Below are 25,080 nucleotides of genomic sequence, written 5' to 3' on the forward strand. Positions count from 1 at the left end.
GGGGATGATGGAGGGGTTTGCCAAACGCTCCCACTAAAACGTGTCATGGTTTTACTTTTTCTTTGGATTTTTTATATATATATATTTTTCTTCCAGGGAATTTTTTGGAATATATAATTAGTATGAAGGTCATTATCAATTGTGTCCAATAAAATCCCATTATAACGAATTTGTGAAATTCAGTGATGTACATCTTATAAAGGATGCTTGACGCCATTTAATTAAATTGGATTTGAGTTGAAATTCTTATTCTTGGCTTTGGACTGTCGAGAATGGAAAATTAGAAGACGTGTGTAATGAGCGGAGAATCGACTTTTAAATAAAGGCTAATTTTGTTTAATGGGAGTTAATTTAATTTAATTAATTAATTAATTGAATCAGCATCATTTTATAAGTCAAACAATTCAGACAGACATTTAGAGACTCCTTTGAACCAAACCTGATTAACGGCTTTATTCACTCGTCTGCAGTTCTTTCATACACCCTCTGCAGAAAGAGCATAATGTGTCTCCTCCCCTATAACCCCAAATTCAGCAAATCTCTCCCCATTAGTTAAGCTGTTTTTTTAATTGCATTCTACAATATAAATGCATGTCTTGGAATAGCAAAAAGAATCACACCAGTTTCTACCATGTAACTCAACATGTACTTTCGTGTGCAGGGGTGGAACTAGAATGTAAAATTTTTTTTTGGGGGACCATCCCTTAGCTTGTGGCCTCCCAAGCCCAAGGGTAGTCTGCCCCTGTTCGTGTGTTAACTCTTTAACATGATAGTAAAAATCACAATTAATTTTTGAACGAAATAATCTGTATATAATATAGTAATGGTAATTTTTCACTGTTACGTCAAGGAGTAAGTACTTGAAAGTACATGTAATATTCTCTTTAACTTCGGCATGCTTAGTGTTAGTGTATGGAACCAATAATAGCCTCAAGCTACCTTCTAGAGAAGAGCTCTGTCTGCAAAAAATATAGAAGACATTAAAAAACCGCCGACCTCAGAGGGCTAGAGGGGGAGGTCTCTGGTCAGGTGAGAGTATTAGTGATAGTGTGTAAGGTAGTGAAATTGTATACCATAAGCCTTATATACAGGCATATGGAGCATTTCCAAAGTCTTCTCGTGTCTGCCGGAGGAGCCATGGCTCTAGCTTTGTTGAGTCTTTTCAATGGGCAGAGGACCCATTTAGGAAATTCTTTTAAGTCCTACGCTTAATTCGAAGAGCTTTCCATGTTGGGAATGAATTCCTTAGAGCATTCACAATAGATGAGCCATATTTTTATGTAAAATAGCTTCTAAAAACTCACTTTTATCTAGTTTAGCTAAGCCATTTTTAAATGTCTCTACATCCGATTAGCTATATTTCTATCTATTCTATTAAAATATTATTAAAAGTAAGAAAATTTGGAAAAAGAGAACATATGAGAGGAAAAATGGGAAAAATTTTGGGAAAAAAAAACATGCAGAGAAAAAGTAGAAAAATATTTGAGAAAAAGAGAAAACATGTGAGAGAAACAATGAAAAATAAAATAGCTCACTTGAAAAGTGTCGCTACATTTAACTTTTTTTTTAGCTCTTCCAATCAAATATTTATTTTACATTTTCTTTTGGCTAATTCAATGTAGGAGATTTTTTAAACATTTGAAGAGTCATTTTAGATAAAAGTAATATTTGGCTCTTCCATTGGGAATGCTCTTACAAATTACACATATAGGTTTGTCCACTGCAATTCTTTCAACCAGATCGAGCTTTCTCTGTATTCTAACTAATTCTTCTTCTGATCTTGCCTATACTGAGCTACTATGTTGTTACTTGATTGAAGATGTCGAAGGCAAAAGCTATATATGCTAGCAATAATGGAATAAACCACTCTGAACCCAGCAACTCATTTTCTCGCTTCACAAAATCAAATTTACGAACAGATTACTCTACAAAAACACTATTTACGATCATTCGTACATTTCTTGGAAAGAAAGAAAAAAAACTCTGCTCTTTCACGACCTTCAATCACAAATCAATTACAAGCCCAAGTTCCCAACATACAAATTTCATAAGCCCTGTAAATACCTTAAAAACAATCGAGAATGTGGTCAAAATGCCTGTCACCATGTAGCCAGCCGAACAAATACCGGGTGCAAACATGGAATCATGTATATTCTTCATTTTTTGGGAAGATGAGATCAAACACAACAACCTTGGACAGCACTGTCGTTAATAAAAAATTCTATCATCAGAGAAGAATGGAAGAGACCATCCAGCAACCAATCTTGTTAAGCATTTATTTCAGAATTGCACTGATGCTCTCTGCTGCAGCTTCTTCTGCCCCAAAACATGCTTGAACAACTGGTTCTCTCCAGTCTCGGCCCTTCCATTTTATCATGTTCCATTGTTGTTGCTTGTGAGCGGCGTGGCGATTCATCTTGTATTTCTACCTCCCGCGGTTCAAATGATGGGCATGGACCATCATTGCAGGTGCATAAAGGAATGGTAACAGATGGAAATGGGCTACAAGTGACCGGACAGAATAGATCTGAAGAAACCGAAGCCACACGATTCTTTCGGATCTCTGGCGTACGAGCTGGAGATGGATGGTCGGGTTCACGTGGGTGAAGCATGCAAGGGGTACAGAGGCCAAGGGACATATGTAGTTTATTTTCTTTCACTTGGGAACCAGGCAACTTGACGAAAGAGATAATTCCATATCTACATAGAGGGCATGGAATGGACCCAGGTGGACCAACCAATTCAGAAGGAATGTTGCTTGTGGAGCAAAGATAGAGAGCACATTTTGCGCAAAGCTCATGCCCACATCCTGAAATCATATATACACCAATAGATAAGTTAAAAGTGTCATACCAAGTAATTGGAAGGAAACCCATATGAAAAATAGAGAAAAATTACTTTGTCCAAGGTGATCGACTTTATGGAATTAAAGAACTCTATAGTAAGTTTCAATGTTTCAACAACTAATCCATAAAAAAGTTTTGGAAAATCATGTAAAGAGGAAAATTTACTCTGCATCTCTCTCAATAATGAAGGACACCAATGGTAGTGAAGGGTACACTGGTCATAGGTAAACCTTTGTAAGAAGTGATAGCTAGCTTCATGCTCATATTTCACAGACAAGAAGTCTAAAGAAAATGAATCAGCAAAAGAGGAGCACCGTGCTCATCTTCACTGTTTCTAATATATATCATTCATAAACATATCAACTCAACTCAACTAAGCCCTAGTCCCAATTAATGGGGGTCAGCTAATGAACCATTCTTCTCCATTCATCTTCTTTGATGAGTTCTTTCTCACTTCTTCAGTCACATCGTTCTAGATTTTTTGTTCTTTGTCCACTTTATGCACCTTAAACAGATCAAATAATTCTTTCATAGTGATCCAATTATAGGTCTTTGTCACACATGACCAAACCATCTCGGACAACTTTGCCTCATCTAATCTTCGTTTCTATCTTTCTGCATCTCATCACAACCATATTTTTTTATGGGCAATTTCCTTTCTTCATAACATCATGGGTACCTTTGGCAAGACGAATCAAGTTCTGTGACTAGCAAACTAAGGCTACCATTTGCTTCAATATTCTTAACATGTCTAGCTTATCAATAATGTTCGTGAATTGCCACCATCAAGAACTCATGCTGCAAATAAATAGCTTTCCAAACTCATCCATGAGTGAGAAGTCATTAAGTCAATTTTATTCATTTCCAATTAGTACCAAACAGCTGGCCAGCTAGAGATTAGCCAACCTTGTTGATGAACTCACTTGTCTATCTTAAGAAAGATCTAACCTTCACTGAGGTATTTGAAAGAAATAGAAACTGCAACGTTAATCTGTATCCCTATGCTTCACCATCATAATTCGGCCTCGAGTAAACCACATAGGGATTTAACTCCAGGAGAAAGAACCAAAATACCAGTTGACACTGCTAAACTTGACTACTATTATTTTAAATTTAAAACGCTGATGACTTAGCATTCGGATATGTTCTGGCTACAAAAACAAAAAATGAAAAAAATAAGAACAAATCATATAGTATAGAATCATGAAAACAGAAAAAGAGAAAGGAACAGGAAAAATAAAAAAGAAGAAAAAAGAGTAGAGATGAATAAATATCTACTTCTCAACACACACACACACACAAGCACAGATGCGCACAAAAGAGAGGGAATAGACCTTCAGCAGCTACAGAACATGCTCTCTCCAAGCAAACAGCACAGACATCAGTGTCATCAGAGGAGGTTGTTGACGACTGCAGTCCGCAATCTCTGCAGAGCATTTCACAAGCGTCATGTCATTTTCATTATCATTAAGTGAGCTGCACCATTACAAAATTGGGGTCCACACAGGTGAAGAGCACCCTGCTTTCGCAGGTATTTACAAGAAACAAAAGATATAGTCTAGAATTCAATTAAAACCCCCTCCCAATCCCAAAAAAGTGATACAAAAGGATTTTCAATTTTCTAAAAAATAAGTTCAAAACACATATTAGAATTACAAGCTTAAGTAGAACAAATTAATGCATTTGAATTTAGTTGGGTTTCCATGACCTTTCTGTCATGTTACTTCTTTATTTAAAGAAAATGGTAAACAACTGTTTCAGATTTGCATGGTAAACTAGTAAGAAGACTTTATAGACTTATTTAAACTGCAGAAACAATATGCATCAAGCGATAGCAGACAACATGGTTAAGCTAATACCTGCAAACAAAAGAAACTGCATGGTTTGCAAATTGCAACCTTTCCTGCTTGAATGTCAAGTGACATCTCTGCTAAAAAAAAAGGTTTTATTTTTGGGTAAAAAAAAAAAAAAAAAAAAAAAAAAAAAACAACAAAGATTCCACCTAGTGGCAGAAACCATGAGTGTCAAACCTCAACAGGGAGAAATCCTTTAGTTCATTGTAAGAAGAAGCATTTCTTTGACAGATCTCAAATCCTTATATATCAACAACATACTCAAAAAGGAGGCGTTAGACACTGCCACCCATCATATGTGCCTTATACTACTCACATAAAGAAGAATTCCACTCAATATTAACTACTCATCTAGTTCACTTTCTTTCAAACACATCAAGTGTATACAGTTATGGATTTTACAAAATAATAGCCAGTAACCCAGTGAAAACCATGAGCTGACATCCAGCCAAAACCAAGGTAACCTCTACAAAGCTAAGCATTCCATGTCAAACTTCTGTGATTTCTTTACTACAGCACCACTTTCAAAGTGATAAGATCCTTCAGAAGCCATAATTAAATTTAATATTACCTTGCTATGTTAAGGACACTCAAGAGAGGCAGCGATAGGTAATTAGACGGAGGGAATGTTGGTAGTGCTGAGTCAGAATTGGGTGCTAGCAGTGATTCAAGCCAATGGCGCCCCCACATCCTGGCAACATCAATAGGAAGCCACCTGCAAGAATAGACAAATTTTCTTCACTCTTGTCACATAGATGAACTAATACCATGAGTTAACACCAGAAGACCCAGATACTCTACCCGTTGCAATTCAAGGTGATCCTAGAGGCGCCTCTTGCAAGGAGGATCTGAAGAAGAAAGAACACCATCATCTCAAATTCAATAGATACCACAAATATGTTCAAAAACCCACAAGGCTCATATAATCTTGCCTGACAGCATTTCAAATTACCCCCGCAAGCAGCATAGTGCAATGGAGTGCTTCCAGCTCCTGCAAAGATGTACTTCTTCTTCAGTCTGAAGCATGATCACGAAACAACCATCCAAGATACAAAAGCTACCAAACTTAAACACAGAGCATACCTATCAAATCCATGGACGTTCCATAGTGAAATGTTACAGCCGAAACATTTGCATGAAGGTCAAGTAGGAGTTGTACACAATCAAAATACCCATTCAATGCAGCCATGTGAAGAGCAGTGATACCACCATCAGCTGCTTTATTTACAAACTTGGACAGCGCACTGCACTGGACAAAAATAAATAAATAGCAGAAATAAAATGTATAGATGGAATGCTATGTAGAATCTATAATAGACATGACTGGGCAAATATCTTATCTGATGACAGCTTGTCCAATGAGGAAAATAAAAATTCTATTCAAATGTCTATGTTATAATTCTTCCAGCAAGAATTCATGTAAGCCATTTTTCATTTATGTTCCCATTCAGTACGCAGTCTTCTATTGTTAACAGAGCATTTAGGCTTTTGAATATTTACAAACAGGAATGAACTCATTTTTCATGTTCATCGTGGCAGTATCTATGTATTTAATGTATCAGTTCAAGCCCCAAACCTTTGGTCGTATTTGTTCTTTACATCTATGCCATCACCTCTATCACCACCTGTATGTGCATGTATGGCTTCATACGGAGCACTTGAAACAAAGTCAGCCACAACGAGCCTTATACACCTAGCGTGGCCACTTACGGCTGCAAAATGGAGAGCTGTCCTCCCACTAAGATAATCTGCTCTAGTAACCTGTAATAAGTGAAAAAGAAAATGTTCAAAACAATGGGTCACATTCAATTTATTCTTGAAAAGTGACATCACATATGAGAAAAAAGAAAGGACTTTAAGGATAAAATCATTTCATCCCAAATTGACTCTGACCAGCCACATGGGGGCTTAGGATTATGCTAGGAAGCTTACAAAAAAAGAAAAATATGTAAAACAGAAAAGATTGTCGAAGAACAAATATATGAACTAAACTCACATTGCATCTGAAGAGAAGAAGAGTCTGCACCACTTCCCAGTGCCCATATCTACACGCTTGCATCAACGCCGTCTTCAAATACAAATGCAAGTAAAGGGTCACAGAAATGACAAGCGTCATATTCACAAAATCAGTGGGAACATCAATCATCTTAGTTTAGATTAATGGGTTGCCCAAATTTTGCTCTTAATTGATTCAGTAACTTTTCATGTCAATGCTCTCTAATGAACCAGATTCAACAGATCCATTAATTGGTTGCTTATTGAAGAGCATAATTCAAGCTACCAAATCCTTCTGATAGCAGCGTTTGCTAGCACACAATTTTATCTAATACTAATGCGAAATTAGCCAGACTAAAAAATAGCAAAGCCAGCAAACTCATATCTGCTCTAGAATATCCACACCCATGTCCCAAAGCGCGCTCAAAATCAAAATGAAAAACCCAAATATTTAAATGCAAAACTAGATATTATCTAACAAAGAATCAGCAATATAGAACAGAACCCAGATGAGAAAACCACCGAATCTCGTACCTGGCCACAGTAATTCCTCGAATTCACATCAGCTCCATTCTCAAGCAACAACGTCACAATCTATTCAAACGCGCACACACCCAAAAGAATACAAATTAAAAACAATAAGAAAAATGATAGCCAGAAAAGAACAAAAATAAAAATAAAAATAAAAATTAACGGGCAACTGCTACAAGAGAGATGGAAAATGAAAAAGGGAAAGCACCTCGTTGTGGCCCTTAGCGGCAGCGAAATGGAGAGGAGAATTGAGGCCACCGAAGGTAGAGTACTTGGCGAGGCATGGGTTGCAATCCAACAGCATCTTGGCCTCAATCAAATCGCCGTCTCGAGCGGCCGATACCAGCCTCTCGCCGGACGCAGAGCACCCAAATGAGTTGCCCATCTCTCTCTCTCTCTCTCTCTCTCTCTCCCTAATGCGCGTGTTTGTGGTATGTATCCGTTCGAGTGAATTGAGTTTCGTATGGCAACGAATCTATCAGTATTAGGTCAACCGTCGTACACCAAATTCAAAGACAGAAAAAAAAAAAAGAAAAAAAAGGAAAAAACAAATACAAGACGTTTGGATTTGGGTGAGGAGCTGGAGATGATGACGTGGACTCTCCCCCCCACTCCGTGTTCGTACGTGAATGTTCAGGGTTGCTGCAGTTGTTGGTGATGGTGGTGGTCTTGTTTCAGCCTTCAGGGACACGAGCAGGTACCGACTGTTTTGCAACTGAAAGATAAAACACCAAGGGAAAAGGCCAAAAACTTTACCTTTTCCATTTTTCCTCCTGTTTTGTTTTTTATTTATTTATGTAATTTTTTTTTGTTTTTGTCCGTTTTGGCTGGGCCTGAGCCTGAGCCTGAGCCTGACGTGGGCTCTCTTCTCACTTTGTGGGTGGGTGGTGGGTACGGTTCAGGAACGTGGGCATTCATCAGGGTTCCCACTTTCCAAGTTGGATAATGAGATGGCAAATTAGGACAACTTAAACATCACCCATGAGTTGACTCGTATCCTTTGCGTGATAAATGAGTAAAAGGACCCCTTTTTTCTTCTTTTATTTTATTAAATAAAAATCTTAACAAAACAATCTAAACTATAAAACCCATTTATGTAACATTATAACACTTAAAAAAAAAAAAAAAAAACACATTAGTAAACAAAATTCTAAGAATATCATATACATCTTTGGCTATTTTATTGTACGACTGGATTTTGAAGCTGTGATGTAGGGTTGATACGATCCATAATGAACATAATATAAAATTAACGAGTTAAGACTAAAAGATTTATCTTATTTAATAAAATAAGTCAAGTTATAATTAACTTATAAAATAGGTCGAACTCGACACCTAATAAAAGACCTAGCAATTTTAGACACAACTCGTGTTTCTAACACAAAATTAACAAGATAAGATTTGATGAGTATAAATTAAATAGATCAAATTAAAACTGACATATATAATTTTATATCCAACACTAGATGCAATTTGAAAACATAATTACAACCACTAAAATGAGGTGCATACGCACGGAAGTTGGTTAAATTAATGCAATAATTTAAAAAAGATAATAATTTAGGACTTATGACACCACATCACAATCTCTCCCATTCAGAAAAAAAAAATAAAAATAATAATAATAATAATAATAATAAATCAAATAAATAAATACACGAGCCCATTGATGAAAACGGATAAGGACCATATGACTCTAAAATGTCCGGAACCCTAGGACAGTAGGACATAAGACCCACTTAACAGGAACTTGTGTCTTGAAAGCCTAAAAAGGTTGTTGAGGCGCTAGTGACCCTTGTTTTCTCAAAAGAGATCGATCACCTACTTCACGGAACACGATATAATCATGCGTAAACGGGATCCTTAGCGTCGGAGATATCAACGGCCCAGAAGAAGCCAGTGCAACGAGCGAGATTGGACGGTTGGTACATGGAACTCACGTCAAAAGGTGTGAGTTTTCAGACCTAAGAATTACCTCATCAATTAATTTGCCTCGAGCTTTACGTAAGATTAGGTGCAGTTTGGCTGGGGAGCTTGAGGGGGTGGGTGTGGGCGGCAATTGGCGCGTGAAACGGGGCAATGCGGCACTTGGGAGGGAAGCAAGGAATGCAATACGTGGTCATTTACCAATATTTAGTTTCTTCACTACACCTTTTTATTATAAAATATGTCTCTTTTATATATATATATATATATATATATATATATATATAAATGGTTACAAGCCTTTCCACTCTTGCTCTAGAGATATTGTGAAATGATTCCAAATACAAAGGAAGAAGCCACATACTTGGTTAAAGAATGTGCTTGAAAAATCACCACTCTTATAAATTTTTAAAGCTTTTCATTTAGAAAAAAGCAAACAAAATAAGTATAATAACAGCAATTACATTTGCAAAGGTAATATTAGAAGCATCCCGGTTCAAGTATGAGATTATCAAGTCAAATTCCACGTGTTAAGTCGAAAGCAACGTGTCACATGTTAGAGAATTTCTTAATAGCTAAAAAAATGTTCTCGTTTGAACGAAACAAGTCACGTTCGAATCATACACGTGTCACACACAAAATTAGCCAAGGTGGAAACTCGATGCTTAGATGGCTATCGTGTTTGTTCGAATAAGCCGCCTATTTAAATACCAACCCTTTGAGATGTGAATTTGCAAAATTCTCATTCCTTTGTCTTCTAACACCTAGAGAGAGATTTTAGAAAGTACTTGAAGCGAGAGAAAGACAGAGGAGCTTTGAGAGATTAAAGGAAACATAAATATTAAAGAAAGATCATATAGGTAAAGATTTTGTCCAATTCTCTCTCCATTTATTTAAGTTATGATTAGGTTCTATCAATTAAATGTTGATTATGTTAACACATTAGAGGTTATGATGCTTAAATTTCAATAGAATTATTATACAACAAATAAAACGGGAAATTGGGTTTTTAATTCAAATGAATAATTTGATGGTACATTACTATATTAGGTACTTTGGAATGCATAATCGGTTATTATGATTATATGATATGAATGACAAGATTGGTGATGAGAAAATTTGGACTCAGAATGACTTTTACGTTGAAAATTTCAAGACAAGAAATTCTTGTTCAAATGAGATAGGGTTTGTTTGAACGAGATAGTAACAAAATGTCTTATTCAATGCTCAATCGCTAGCCGTTCAAATGAGATAAATTTAGAAGTTAAAAAAATTTGAGTTCTCTTGAGGAAAGATATTGTTTTAAGGACTAGATGAAGTGTTAGGGTTTTTAAAGAAGGATTAGTCCTAACTAATGAACATAATGTGTTGTAGATGGGCACGTAATACAGAGTAAAAGTTAGTAAAGGTTTAAGAGCAACAAGTAATGCCTTTACCATGTGTAAATAAAATTTCTTGATAGTTGATTTTACCTGCATCTTCTAAGTAATTTGTTTACCAAGGATGATATTAATGTTTTATCATGCATAGTATTAATTATGGATATGAGACAACTCTTTATACCATATAGTTGCAATATGATTGAGAACAAGGTTTTCAAAAGAAATATATGAAGGGTATACAGAGTACAAAGAGAGTTTTTAAAACTAGTTTTCAAAGAAATAGTTTTATGCTAGTAAGAAAAAAAAGGTGTTAGTACGAATGTTAACCCAAGGCAAGCCCATTTCGATTAGGGATTGTAATACGCTCAATGTGCCAAATTCAATTGAAATTAATCATTTGATGACCAAGATTGAACGGGGTGGTGCGTTTAAGAAACCCAATCTGTATGGGTTTAAACAGTGGAACCTTAGTTGAGCAAGGTGGTATGCTCGACCTTTCAAGTTGAATGGGGGAGAACATTCAGCAACTCAATCTGTTTGGTGTTAGTTAGTGGTGACCTAGTTGAGCAGGGTGGTGAGCACTACCCTTTTCGGTTGAACGAGAGAGAGGACATTGAACATGGTCATATTGAACATGTTGAAAAGGGCTCAAGTGCACATATACAACATGTCGATTATAATTACTTATTGAACTATGAACTCTGTTCCACCAATAAAATTGTCAAACTGTATAGCAACGTTATCTTTTGATTGTAAATATAATTTTAAAAAGTGTGAACAAATATAAATGTAACAGTAGATTGTACATATGGAACATAATTGTATAAGACATGTGAATAATTGTAATTATGAATTTTTAGTTAAAGCTATTTTATTATTACAGTTACAGCTTGATCTATTTTCTGTTGCAATAGCACCTCATGTAATTTACAAATGCAGAAAAATAATTTGGTATAAATGTTGAGCGTTACATTATTGACTCACTTTTCACTTGTAAAATTTTATTTTATAGAGGGTATTAATGCAGATGATGAGCAATCGGAGTAGGCGTTAGACATGAGCTTCGAGGGTATTGTGGGTTGTACATCGTAATTTGTAAATATGACCGATGTCGTTATTTTGATAGATCATGATATTTAATTAAAGTTGTAAGTTGAAAATTGATTATGAATTAAGAGGTCTGACCCGTCTAATTAAGTTCAAATTAGAATTAGTTTATATAATTTTACCTTAATACAACTTAAATCCGACACACGAACATAAATTGACACCCTTAATGAACACCGGACAAGGTTATACATTATATGGTAAATTAAGGAAACCAAGCTATCTTATTGAGGGGGAAATTAAAAGATTTGATGCTGATTGGATATAATTAAAATGTCATTTCATCTTACGATTTATCCTTTCGTTTTCCATTTCATATTGAAATTTGGAATCCGAGCTCTAATTAAAATACTGTAGTGAATTTAGAATCCAGGCAAAAGCATACGAGTATATAGATAACGACAACTATATATATATATATATATATATATATATATATATATAATTTGCTCTTATTGGTTCCCTCACATCATGGCTTTCCAAGTCAAACCCCAGCTGCCCAAGCGGATTACTTGTTAATTTAATTCAGGGTTTAGACGAATCTTGTCTGCGTTGCATTTCGTAACATGTTAGAAATTATTTTTTTAATCCATTTCTAATTAATATATATATTAATGGGTCCCAGTATTGTATATTATAGCAAGAATGTCAACATATGTGTTGACGCATCACCGATGAATCATGTATGTATGTAAGGAAACGGCGGGACAGCTGTCGCCTGTCAATCAGCACGGAGTCTCATCAACTGATAATAAAAAAATGATTTTTTTTTGAAAAATATTTTCTTATGTTTGGATCATACGAAAATGAGCGAATGCAAAAAACAACCTATGATTTTCTGTAAAAGGTTTGGAGAACTCTGGCGGGAGGATCTAATGGTCTAGTGAACTCCGGTGGTAGTCTGACTGTTTGAAAATGAAAAACTCAAACTCAAAAAATAATTTATAAAATGTAAAAACGAAAATCATTTTCAAAAACTAAAAGTGAAAAAAGGAAAATAGAAAAGTTGTCGTTACTAGATATTGTAATAAAAACTCTATATAAAACTCATGCATTGAATCTGGTTGTAATTGCCCTTTGTGTAGGAAAAACCAAAATGGTCTCATCGTTGAAATCCAAAGCCCAATCATCGAGTATGTGTCACTCTGTTTTGGACGACAAATAATATGACATGGAGCCAAGAATTGACAGAGACGATGATGGTTTCTTAACTGGTTCATGGAATGCTGCTTCTTCACCATTATTAGACGGCTATTATTATAAAAAAAGGTCGATCAATTAACTTTACGCTTGTTGGATTTGGTGGCATCACTCACATTAATTAAATTTCATTTAATTTTCTACTACAAAATATCTAGAGTCTCTATGGAATACGACCATTTTCATTGCATTTGAAATTGATATTATTTATTTTATGATTAAGATTTAAAATATGTGCTTCTGACATGTTTAAAATAAATAGAATTGACAATTTTTGACACGATTTATGAACTCAACACAAAATTAAATGAGGTTGAAAAGTCAACCCGTTTAATTAAATGAGTTGAGTTATGGTTAATTTATATAATCTTATATTCATGTTTTGATACAACCAAAATCTGACATGCGACATCATGACAGACAATTTTTGACATAACCCTCGAATTCGATATAAACCTAATAAAAAATTAAAGAGATAGAGTTGAAAAGTTTGATCTATTTAATTAAATTGGTCGGACTGTGACCTTTACGTATACTTTTACAAGCTCTATTACAAATAAATATAAAAATAAAAATATATTATTAAGGAAATTCAAAGTTTTTACCTACTTATTAATTTTAAAATCCATTTTGCAATATAGCATTCTCGCGAACTTATTCTAGATTTCTAAAAATATATTCTAGGTCTCATAATTAATTACTCGACCTTGATTTCCATAGAGAATGGATTTTTTTTTTTTTTTTTTTTTTGGTGGGGGGGTGGGGATGGTTAAGCAGATTTCATTAGTGCTCTCTAATCCCTAATACATACCAAAACAAGCTCCCTCTCACTATAGCTAGTAGGTTAACTTGTGGAAATCCACAAGAATTTTATCACCAAAATACAGCAGCTAGCTCACAAATCAAATACATGAACAAAATTTCATAGACTCATCCATGGTATATATAATCTGCGTCTAATGTGAACCAACTAGTACAAAATGCTCAACTAAGGGCGTAGAAAATTTTTGATTTTTCAAAATACTTGTTATTTTAAAATTTACATGTGCGGTCCAAATAGTCCATGCATCGTCCCAACGGGATTACATTAGAGCATTCAAACGATGTTGTATAGTAGGTCACAAAATTTTAGAAAAGTTGTCTCAACGGTTAGGACAACCGTTTGAATTATTAGACTGTGGATACGGCTATAATACATCCAAACTTGAAAGGGCAAAAAAAAAAAAAAAAAAAACACACACACACACACACACACGAGAAAACACTTACAAAACCGTAACCTAACCATTTTGGCTAGCTAGCAAGAACACTAGAGTAAAAACTACATATTACACCCTCATTTCACTGGACTGCTCTGACAGTCCCCATAAGTCTTGTTAAAAAAAAAAAAAAAAAAAAAAATCAAAGACTAATGATTATATCAACTCAATAGGATGAAAATGTAATATTTAACATTAGTCTTAAGTTATAGTTGCATTTGTTTTGTAAAGGAGATGCAAATTGGTTTGATCTAAATTTAGGGAAAAATATAAAAAAACTTCACAAACTAATAGCCGTTCGCGATAGTCTTACAATGTTTAAAAGGTACTAAAGTAGTCCATCAAACTACCAAAATGTATCAAAAAGGCCACTTATTTATTTATTTTTTTAATATTCCTATAATATCCATATTATTTTAAAAATTTAAACAATTAAATAATTAAAGAAAAACAATTTTTTAAAAAGAAAAAAAAAACAATGGGCGAATATATACAACAAAAAAAAAAAAAAGAGTTTTTTGGAATAAATAAATAATTAGTCACTGTAGTTGGTCTAAATTACAAATTGTTTTATATCGTATGAAAGTAAAATAAAAGCTTTCTATGATATTCTAAAAAAAAAAAAAAAATTTAGTCCATAGAGTCAAATTCTGTTAAAAAATATGACGAATTCTGTTAAATGTGATGTCAACGCCAATAAAAATGGCAACACATGTCATTCTTATATATATATATATAACTAAAAAAATAAAATAAAGGAAAGCCGCCCCTTTCCTTTTTTTTTTTTTTTTTTTAATTTCATTTTTTAGTTATTTTATTTTATTTTAGTTGTTAAAAGAATAAGAGTATTACTGGAATATAAAAAAATGTGGCCTTTTTGACACACTATGGTAGTTTGATGGGCTACTTTAGCACCTTTTGAACATCGTGAAACTCTTTAAAAAAACGACCGATAGTTTGTGAGTTTTTTTTTTTTATTTTTTTTTTATTTTTATTTTTTTTTAATTTTAATTTTTTATATTTTTCCCCTAAATTTAAATTTGGGTTACGAGATCAAACATTTTTAGGCCATCTGGTGCAATGAGTAATAGGGACCACCAGTGAATGACATTGACAACCTTTGAATCAAAGATTGGTTAATGTGGGCAGGAATTGTTTCGGATGGATATGATTAAAGCTTAATATCATATCCACCTAATCTTAACCTAACTTTTTATTTTATTTTATTTTATTTTTATTTTTTATTTTATTCAATATGGGAGAGAGGGAGAGGGGTAATCTTAACCTAACTTGCATACTCTTCTTAGTAACCCCATCCTATAGTTATGGGTGCAAGCTTATCCAAATAGTGCTTTATTTATTTTGGACCAACAAAGTGTTTTTAATTGTTTTGCTTTTATTCCACCTTAATTGCTTCCAGCTCACTGTGAAAGATAGCAGAGAGAGAGAGAGAGAGACAATCTTCACCAACTATAGTGGAGGACAAGAAGTTTATGAAAGCCCACCAATGCACACTAAAAAAGCCCTTGCAAAAGTTATGACAATAAAGGTTCCAGCCCTAATAAATTTATTTCAAGTCTCTGATAAAAACTGGTTCTGTGCTGTCCCTAATTCAAGAGCATGTTTAATCAGCTACTATATTGGTTTGGCCATTATACTAAAGTGACCTCCATAATGCTGGGTTAGTCAAGACTCCTAACAGTATTATCTCACAAGCAATTAGAAAATGAAAGCCAATTTGCAGTCAAACGCCCTCCTAATGTTTTTCCACACCCCCACCTCCGAGGGCCCAACAACCTTTTTAGACTGCCAAGCTCTCCTCATGCTATCATATTTGCCAATTGGTTTCCACTATCGATTTCCACAAAGCTTCCCTATATGTGGCGAAACGCCATAACCATTTCCTCAAGACAACTTGGTTAAACTAAATCAAGTGTCAAACCCCCAAATCACCGATTCCACCTCACAGAAAATTCCTCTGAAGTTTGTCAATCTGATTAGCAACACCTACGATGATGGGAAAGACGACAAATAATAGGTGAGCAAATTAGAAAAAGTGATTTTAATCAGTGTCGGCCTACCACTGATCAACAAATAAAGCCTTTTCCAGCTCAACAAATAACGTTCCATTTTTTCAACAATACCATCCTATATTCACTTGGCCTTGTATGAAGTTCCCAAAGGAAGACCCAAAAACTATGAAGGCAAACAAGAGGACACCCTGGCAAACAAGAGGACACCCTACCACCAAGGATACGAGCTAAACCACCAACATCATCTACAACGCCAACGAAGACTAACTCTAATTTAGATAAGTTAATCTTCAACCCTAAGATAGCTTCAAAACATAAGAGGCAACACAAATGATAGATATGGTTTGGATTTGCCTCGCAAAAGATCAAAGCATCATCTGCAAACAAGACAAGAGACACTAGGAGCTCGTCGGTATTTCTAGACCCCACCGAGAAACCTGATAAGAGCTCCCTATCCACTGGCAGACAACATTCTACTCAAAGCTTCTATAACAGCCACAAATAATAGAGGAGAAAAAGGGTCCCTTGTCTTAGGCCCCAAGGCTATTAAATTAAAGAATCCAAAAGGAGAGCCATTAATCATCACGAAGAAATGCATTGTAGAAATAAAGTGAGCTATCCAAACTCTACATTTCTCCTCAAGCCACATTTCCTCGACAAATACCAAAGAAAATCCCAGTTAACATCATCATAAGCCTTCTCTAAGTCTAATTTACAGAGCACACCAGGTTATCCTGATCTAATTCAACTATTAAGACATTCATTAGCTATAAGAGCCAAATATAAAATCTGTCACCCCCTAATGAACGCATTATGAGATCTGGAAATAAATTTCTTCGTCATTTTTTTCAACCTGTTGGATAGGACTTTAGAGATGATTTAATAATAAACACCACCCACAAGACCAAGGCTATGATTTTTTTTTTTTTTTTTTTTTTCATTCAGGAAGAGGGGGGAGGTTGTTTAAAAAAGCGTTATGATGTAACATAAAGGAGAAAACAGTTTTGTGTGTTAGGTTGTTTGTTAATGTCTTTGACTTGAGAACATAAAACAAAAGATAGAAAAAATAGCCTAATAGGACGAAAGTCCTTAATATCCACGGCCCTAGTTTTCCAAGGGATAAGGGAAATAAAAGTTGCATGGAGACTTTTTTTCAAACTTCCCTCGAAGATGAAACTCTTGAAAGACATTTGTGATATCCTCTTTAAGGACCTCCCAACCAGTATGGAAAAAAGTCATAGAACAGCAATCAGGGCCTCAGGACCTTATCAACATTTATAGCTCTCAGCAACTCAAGAATTTCACTCTCCTCAAAAGCTCCTTCCAACTACATAACCTCCTCTACACTAATAGAATTGAAAGATAGACCATCCAACTTTGGCTACCAACTGAATTGTTCTTAATAAAGTTGATAGTAAAACTGTAAAATATGCTCACTTATTTCTATAGAATCTGAAGAGAGGGACTCATTAACAACTAAGGAATCAACATTGTTGTTGCTTTTGTACGAATTAGCTACACTTTTCAAGGTTGTCAATTTGCAGCAAGAGTGAGGAATAGAAGCATCAAATGTATAGTTTATAGAACAAAGATTGAAAGTTCCAAGGTTAATTGCACAAATAGTTTATCAAATATCACATATACAAGACGTTAAAAAAGTACAAGAGCCTTAGACTAATATTGAAGTTTGCTCGATGCCCTTGACTTGCTCATCTCAAAGAGCTGCAGTAGAGTAATCAAGTACAGACTCTAACCAATGTCAGCATTGAAGTTCGAATGGTATAAAATAATAACACTGAGGAAGCATCTTCTTCAGTAAAATACTAATAAAAGGTCCACAGTCTTTGGTAAACCCCTATTATATTTCATAAATAGCAAAATTTAGTGAGTGATAGAAAACAAAAGTTAAATACTTGGAAGCACAAGTCAAGGTGGGTTGGGACTGGGAGTCCAAGTGCCCATAATTTAAGCTCAAAAAATGCTTTTAACACTCTCATTAAATATGTGCAAAGCAGGTGTTATAGCATTCCAGGAAAGCACAATAAACATCCAGAAAATGCTATGAATAACAAGCAATCCACATTTACAATTACCTTGGAGTAACCATTGGACATATCTTGCACAACAAAGCCAGAAGGAAGTCTCCTACAGCTCACCAAGGGATTTGCTATTGTACTTTCTTGGCTAATGTCAAGTGAAACATCAATGTAGATTAAGTTTACGTACAACAATATTTGGAAGAAAATTTCTATAATTAAGATATCATTGTAATGAAACAACAACCAGGGACAAAAAATCATATTCTTGCAGCAAATGAAAAATCCCCATAAAAAATTAATCCATAAAGGCACAAAGGGTTAGATAGCACACCTCATCCATCAGTGCATCCACAAGAGTCACCAGATCCAAGTCCCATTGGCAATGGGGTGCCACCAATCCCATTTCTTCCTACAACAAGATCCAAACTTGAGTTCGAGCTCGGGATAGGAATGGGAGAACCCATATGCATGTCCAAATCATCCTCCCCCTCCCCATCTTTCCCAACATTGTCCTCAACCGCAAAATTTCGAAAATCATTCTCGACAAACTTGCTTCTATTGTGCTCTATTTCATCTTCTCTATCTCTCCTATAATTAACCAATTCCCTATCCAAATTTGCCTTTCTCGGGCTCAACAAGACCAAATCAGCCAGCTTCCTACGTGCCAAATATAAATCATTTGGCTCTATCAACTCACCCCTCTTGTATGCCTCCCTAAGAAAAACTGTATGCAGCTTCCCATGGTTCCCCCTTGTTGAAATATAAAATATTCCCTGATGCTGAAGAAGGAAGTCCTTCAATTTCTTCGGCAAATTCATTGCCAACCTGAAATGTGCAATCCTCTCCAACGTAATCTTCTTCTCCACTGTCAATGACAGCAATTCATGAATTGTTGCCACGGCCCTCTTCTCCATTCGCTTCTGCGCCTCTAATGACCTCAAATCATACCCTGACACATCCTCATAAGGCGACCAATACGGAACCCTTTGCCATTTCCACACCGCAATCCTATAATACTTGCCAATCTTAAACCCGGGTGGGAAATTCACGATAAACGAAAACCGTATATCCTCGGCATCAATCCCTTTCTCCCTATACTCTCTCTCTCTAGCTCTCTCTATCGCGCATACCGCTAAACTCTCATCCCTCTCAACAATCTCAATGTACTTATTCCTAGTCTCTCTAGCATCAAACAATCTAAAATATTGAGGGTGATTGAGAATTACCGAGTGCTCGAAATCGTCAGGCAAGCCGAACGCTTTCCTGGCAATGCGCACGTGTTCGAGGCGTAGCCGACCCGTATTGGACATCATCACAAGCTTCCGGAGGCGGGTCACGGCGTCGGGGATTTGAGCGTGGAGAGCCTGCTTTTCTTGCTCAATTTGCAAGAGGGCCTTCCGGGACAATCGAATGTAGAGGATTCTCTGAACCGGGTGCTCGTAAATTTCGAAAACGTGAGGGAATTTGAGGACGAAACCGCCGGACTGGTGTAGTTTGAAGCCGAGGCGGCGAGCGAGGAGGTCGAGGCGAGAGATGGGGAGGGTTTGGTTGGGCAGGGAGAGGATGAGTTCCTGGAACTTGAGGACCTTGCGAGTCTTCTTCTCGATCTCCATGTAGTTGTCGTAGCCATGGTCACGTACGCGCTGGAGCTTCTTGGGGATGGAGGTGGACTGGGACATCTGCCTGGTGAGAGACAAGTTTGAGAGGAGGGATGGTAGAAGGGGTTTGAGGGTTGAGGTTTTGTGCATGAAGAGATTGATGAGGAGGATCATTTTTTGAGGTTCAGGGTTTCTTAGGATTAGGATTTATAGACATTGGGGAGGAGGAAAGCATTTTCTTTTCTTTAGGTTCTGGGTTTTGAGGGTTTAAGGGTTATTGCTACATTGCACGGAGAGTTTTGAGAAAGATATGAAAACAGGAAGGGAAGCATATCTGCTGTCAGGGCTGGCAAAAAGGGGTATGCGGGTTGACCCGTTTATGACCGATGACCCATTTAAGGTATGCCTAAACACAACTCGTTTAGTTAACGGGTCGGTCTCACCAGACACGACACGGCAATTTTCACGGGTCACTCGACATGAACCGTGAGACCCGTTTAAAATAATGAGTCGGGTCGGGTCGGCACGACCCGTTTATGACCGATGACCCATTTAAGGTACGCCTAAACACAACTCGTTTAGTTAACGGGTCGGTCTCACCAGACACGACACGGCAATTTTCACGGGTCACTCGACATGACCCGTGAGACCCGTTTAAAATAATGGGTCGGGTCGGATCGGCACGACCCGTTTAACTTAAAAAGTAATTTTATTTATTTATTTATTTAATGAAATAATAATAGTTTTAACAATTATCTTTTAAAATTAAATTCCTATCAGGTTAGCACCAAATCACTTAATAGTTAATAAGCTTAATTTTCTAATCAAATAACCAAAAAAAAAAAAAAAAAAAAACTACATCATCATTACAATTTACAAATACAAATTGGATTCCGTCATCGGCGCGAGAGATAGAGGGAGAAGCGATGTCGGCGGCACAAGAGATAGAGAGAGAGGAGAGAAACTGAGGGTGAGGCCATGAGGGAGAAAAATGAGAAATGAGTCTTTGGGAGTGGGAGGCGGCATGACTCAGAAAGAGAGAGGAGAGAAAATTTTTAAGTTTATGTTTCACTGTTTTTTCAAGTTTAAAAAAAAAAAAAAAAAAAAAATTAAAAATAATGAAAAAAAGAAAAAATAAATAAATGGGTCTGGCGGTCACCCCCATTAAGAGCAATATAGACGGGTTAACTGTTTACGACCTAAACCCGTTTAAGATAAATCTAAACTCGCTAGTTTTGTGTAAGGCCGTGTCAAAATTACCAAGTTTGAGTAGTGATATTATTGGGAACTCCGGCGTGCTGTCATCAATTGCCGAATTTTAACGGGCTGGCTCATAACTAGATAAGAATGCTGTCATCAATTGAACGAAAAAGCGAATAATTTTGTCTGCCTTCTCTTTCATGTTATGCTTTTCTTGGCCGGTGTTCTCTGTTCTCTAATAGCGTTTGTTTCTGCAGATGAATGGAGGAGATCTTGGAGTATCATAGTTTCCTGAGGGTGAGAGCATTTTCACATGGATTCTCACAATTGAGGGTGGAAAGGGACTATGTATGGGTGTGAGGGTTTATCTCACAAGCTCTCCTTACGTTTTCCCCTCAACTACCCTTTCAAACCACCCCAAGTCAAGTTTGAGACAATTTGCATCTTTCCAAACATTGATCAGTTTGGCAACATTTGTCTTGACATACTTCAGGTATATCAATTAAGAGAGTAGTTTACTTTGAGCAAATTCTTTTTCAACTAGACTCGAAGAGAATGAAAGTGAAGAAGCATTTCCTTGCCATTTTATTTAGTTTCTACAGTTGTGAGCTTATATTTTAGATCTTCTTGCTGGTTATGAATGTCCCAAATCCCCCACCCTCATGTGTAAAGTTAATTTGTAACAAATCAATATTGAACACCATGAGATTGTTGTTGCTTTACTCGAGCTATCAGATGCGGCTTTGATTTCTATACATAGTATTTGCCTTGTGCTTTTGTTCAATGTCACTGATAGGATAGTATGTGGTTTATTGAATGTTTACTCATTTCATTTGTGTAGACATTTGAATTTGAAGAGACATTTATGTGTTAACCATGGTTTGGGCACATATATTGGATGAGAAAATGGTAGATCGGGGGCTTTGTTTTTTTTTTTTTTTTGAAGCTAAGCATTTAATTTTGTAGGACTAGAAGTGGAGGGACTACTAATTCTATGAGGAACTTAGCCTCATATTTGTGTTGGTTTTGGCAATCATATGGGAGTTCAAGGGAGAATGGAGAATATATCTTCTGCTTCTTTTTTAAGCTATACAATTATCTAATTTTGTAGTAGGACTAGAAGTGGAGGCACTACAAACCTACGAGGGGATGTAGCCTCATATTTGTGTTAGTTTGTGGATTAGCTTGGTCCCATGTTTTATGGTATCTCAAATGAAACCCTATAAGTTTTAATAGGGTGGCTGAGGTCATTGGACTTGAATTCGTGGAGTGTTAGTTGCTTACCAATCTTTAAAAAAAAAAAAAAAAAAAAAAAAAAAAAAACTATGAAGGGTGTTAGTTCAATGGTCTCAAGGGAATCCCAATGAGGTTGGGCATGCACTAAGGCCTGGGTTCAACTCTTGCAATGAGAATCCCTTAACCTATTAGTGTTAGTCACCTTGAGTCTCATTGATGCCCTAGTAGAGCGGGTGTTAAGCTATGGTTCGGTCGGTCTTGAAGGAACGCCTGCAGTTTCCAATGTCTAGGCCCCTCCTGAGCGGCGCGGGTTGGTGCTACTATGATCACGCTCAAGTAGGATAGCTACAATTGGCATCCCCTCCAACATTTTATCTAAAAAAAAAAAAAAGGTGAGGGAATGGGGGAGGGGGGGAATGAAGGTAAATGGTACTTATTTAGAAATGATAGTTTAACAAAGAAGCATTTAAGAAAAAATTTAGGTTAGGTCATTGGACTTGAACCCATGGCGTGTTAAAATGTTGAAAATGAACAACAAGAGTGGCAGCTTGCACAGCTGTGAGATTTGTATGGCTTTCTACTAAATCTTTCTTAATACATTGGTGCAATATAAGTGCTTAATATTATGGTATCTAAGCCATGGTAAAGTTTTGATGGGTTTGTTCTATATTCAATGATCTAGAGACCAATTCACGGAAAATTCAGTTGCAAATAAGTCTTTGAAGGGTACTTTGAGTCCGCATTGAATAGGAACAATTGAACAATGTTTTCAAAGGAAGCTCTAGAGACAAATTGGTGAAGTACTCAACGCCATGCCCATTTGTGCTTTGTTTGGCACAGATACCCACTACCCATATTGAACTGTCCATGCATTGTAGCCCATACTTTTCTTTTTCTCTTGAGTAGTGGTTGTTATTATTGTCTTTCTTAATCTCTTTGTTATAGAAAACTATTTCCAAGTTTAACTATATATTGTTGAAGGATAGCAATGATTCTTGGGGCTCATTAATCTTCTTACCTTAAAAATGTTCAAATGTGTTTGTTTTCTGGTATAAATGTCATATATTCCAATGGTTTTATGTAAAGCAAGATCGAGAAGCAAAAAGATGTAGCTGGGACAAACAATTTTTTTGACTAGTTTAGCTGGATGTTGGTGGGACACAATTTTTTTTTGTAGTGCTGCCAGTTTGACATGTTTTTTTATAATGCTGATAACTTAATATTTTATATAATCATGCGCACAACTTTTAGCAAGTAAAATTTTTAATTCAGTTATATCTAACTTATATCTAATAAAAATAAGAACAATGAAGGCAATAGAAATTGTACAGTCGCCAAAACTCTTTGAGACCAACGCCACTCTCCGAAACCAAACTCATTACTATACGTACCTCCAAATCCAATATGCTATTGATGGATATTCCTGTAATTAATTACATTCAACGTTTAAACACCTATTGCCTCAAATAAGACAGAAATCATATGGGTTTACAAAGTGCTTTTGTTTCTCTAAACAGTTACTAAATAAGAATTGGACATTCAATAACAACTCTTAGAACCCCAATTCCATTTCCTCCGTAGTGCTTCTATGAAACTGTAAGAACTCGATAAAAGCCTAGAATTCAACTGCCACTCCAACCTGCAACATGCTAAATGACATTCCATATCCTCCTCACATATTTTCCTAACCAAAACAAACCAAACCAATCCAAACAACCACTCGGCACATCCCATCTTCACAAATTCAAAAAAAAATATCAGCCAACTTTATCACCTATTTATGAACAAAAACACCGACCCAATAACACATACATATAAATACACCTAAACACACACATAATACATATTGCGGTTAGAGTTTTTACCAAGAGTATATTAATATACATAATTGAACACAACTCTAGCCCAAAAGCCTAAGCTTAAAGGTGTTTACCGACCCGCCAACCAATAACCGATTATAACCGCAAACTGATAACAGATAACCGCTAACCGACTAGGGCGGTTGCGGTTAGCAGTTTTAGGGGTAGGGAAATGCAGTTATAACCGATATATATATATATATATATATATATATATATATATTTGCTTTGCTTCCATTTGGTTTGTATTTTGTAATATGTATCAAGATTTGGGATTTGACTTTTTAATTTTTTCATTTGAATTTGGATTAATGGATTTGGGCTATTTTTTTTAGCCATGTTTTTGGGCTAGAATTTATTTGGCCATATTTTTTCATCTTTTTTGGAACATTTTGGCTTTAAACCCTTAAAATAAGACCAAAAAATAGCACATTAAAGGCTCAAAACACTTAAAAAGCCCATTAAAAAAAGAAGGAGGTTATTAGATTGAATAACCACTAACCGTCGGTTATAAAATAACCAGTAACCGCCTAGGCGGTTGTGGTTATTAAAAACCGCAACAAGTCGGTTGTGGTTATAGCCAATAACTGACAATTATAATCGTTTGAACACTCCTATCTAAGTTAATGGGATAAGGTCCACTTAGGTATATTAAGTACTCTTTTCTTTTATATTTTCTTAATGTAGGATACAATACTCGCAACAATACATACAAATATATAAAATTACTCGAGTGCACAAAAAAAAGAATAATTTACCATGGCATTTTCGTTGATCGGTGGTGGTCACAACCGAGGGTGAAGTTGTCGTGGATGGGTGAAGCTATCAGCTGTGGTGGAGTTGACGATAGGGGAAAGGGATTTGAGTGGGAGTTGATGGACGGTGGTGTACTCAGTGGAGAAGTGGGGAAATTTTGGGGGGAATGGGGGGGAGAGCTGCCTCTCGTGGGGGAATCAGGTAATGGGTTCTGGCCGAAGGTGGTCGTCGGCGGCGGTGACGATGGGGAGAGGAGAGGA

General features: G+C 36.0%; 2 protein-coding genes across 4 annotated transcripts; both read right to left on the reverse strand.

Annotated features, from left to right (window-relative positions):
• Positions 1-1,822: 1,822 nt before the first annotated feature.
• On the reverse strand, positions 1,823-7,972 carry LOC132183242 (E3 ubiquitin-protein ligase XBAT33). Its single transcript, XM_059596644.1, has 10 exons — positions 7,434-7,972; positions 7,229-7,288; positions 6,696-6,767; positions 6,276-6,460; positions 5,783-5,943; positions 5,632-5,690; positions 5,501-5,547; positions 5,271-5,414; positions 4,181-4,272; positions 1,823-2,809 (listed from the first exon to the last, which is right to left on the reverse strand). Exons 1-10 carry the CDS (start codon positions 7,608-7,610, stop codon positions 2,268-2,270), a joined length of 1,539 nt encoding a protein of 512 aa, XP_059452627.1. The 5' UTR covers positions 7,611-7,972; the 3' UTR covers positions 1,823-2,267.
• A 9,716-nt stretch (positions 7,973-17,688) lies between these two features.
• Positions 17,689-20,095, reverse strand: LOC132183243 (protein ROOT PRIMORDIUM DEFECTIVE 1). Of its 3 annotated transcripts, none has more exons than XR_009440384.1 (3): positions 18,503-20,095; positions 18,226-18,316; positions 17,689-17,854 (listed from the first exon to the last, which is right to left on the reverse strand). XR_009440384.1 is itself a non-coding variant. In XM_059596646.1 (2 exons), exon 1 carries the CDS (start codon positions 19,941-19,943, stop codon positions 18,504-18,506), a length of 1,440 nt encoding a protein of 479 aa, XP_059452629.1. In that variant the 5' UTR covers positions 19,944-20,095; the 3' UTR covers positions 17,689-18,316; position 18,503. The 3 variants fall into 3 exon arrangements, 1 of the variants encoding a protein (XP_059452629.1); XR_009440383.1 differs by having other exon boundaries at positions 17,689-17,987; XM_059596646.1 differs by having other exon boundaries at positions 17,689-18,316.
• Positions 20,096-25,080: the final 4,985 nt, after the last annotated feature.

Source organism: Corylus avellana, chromosome ca5 (genome assembly GCF_901000735.1).
Source record: "Corylus avellana chromosome ca5, CavTom2PMs-1.0".
In the NCBI taxonomy this organism is placed as follows: domain Eukaryota; kingdom Viridiplantae; phylum Streptophyta; class Magnoliopsida; order Fagales; family Betulaceae; genus Corylus; species Corylus avellana.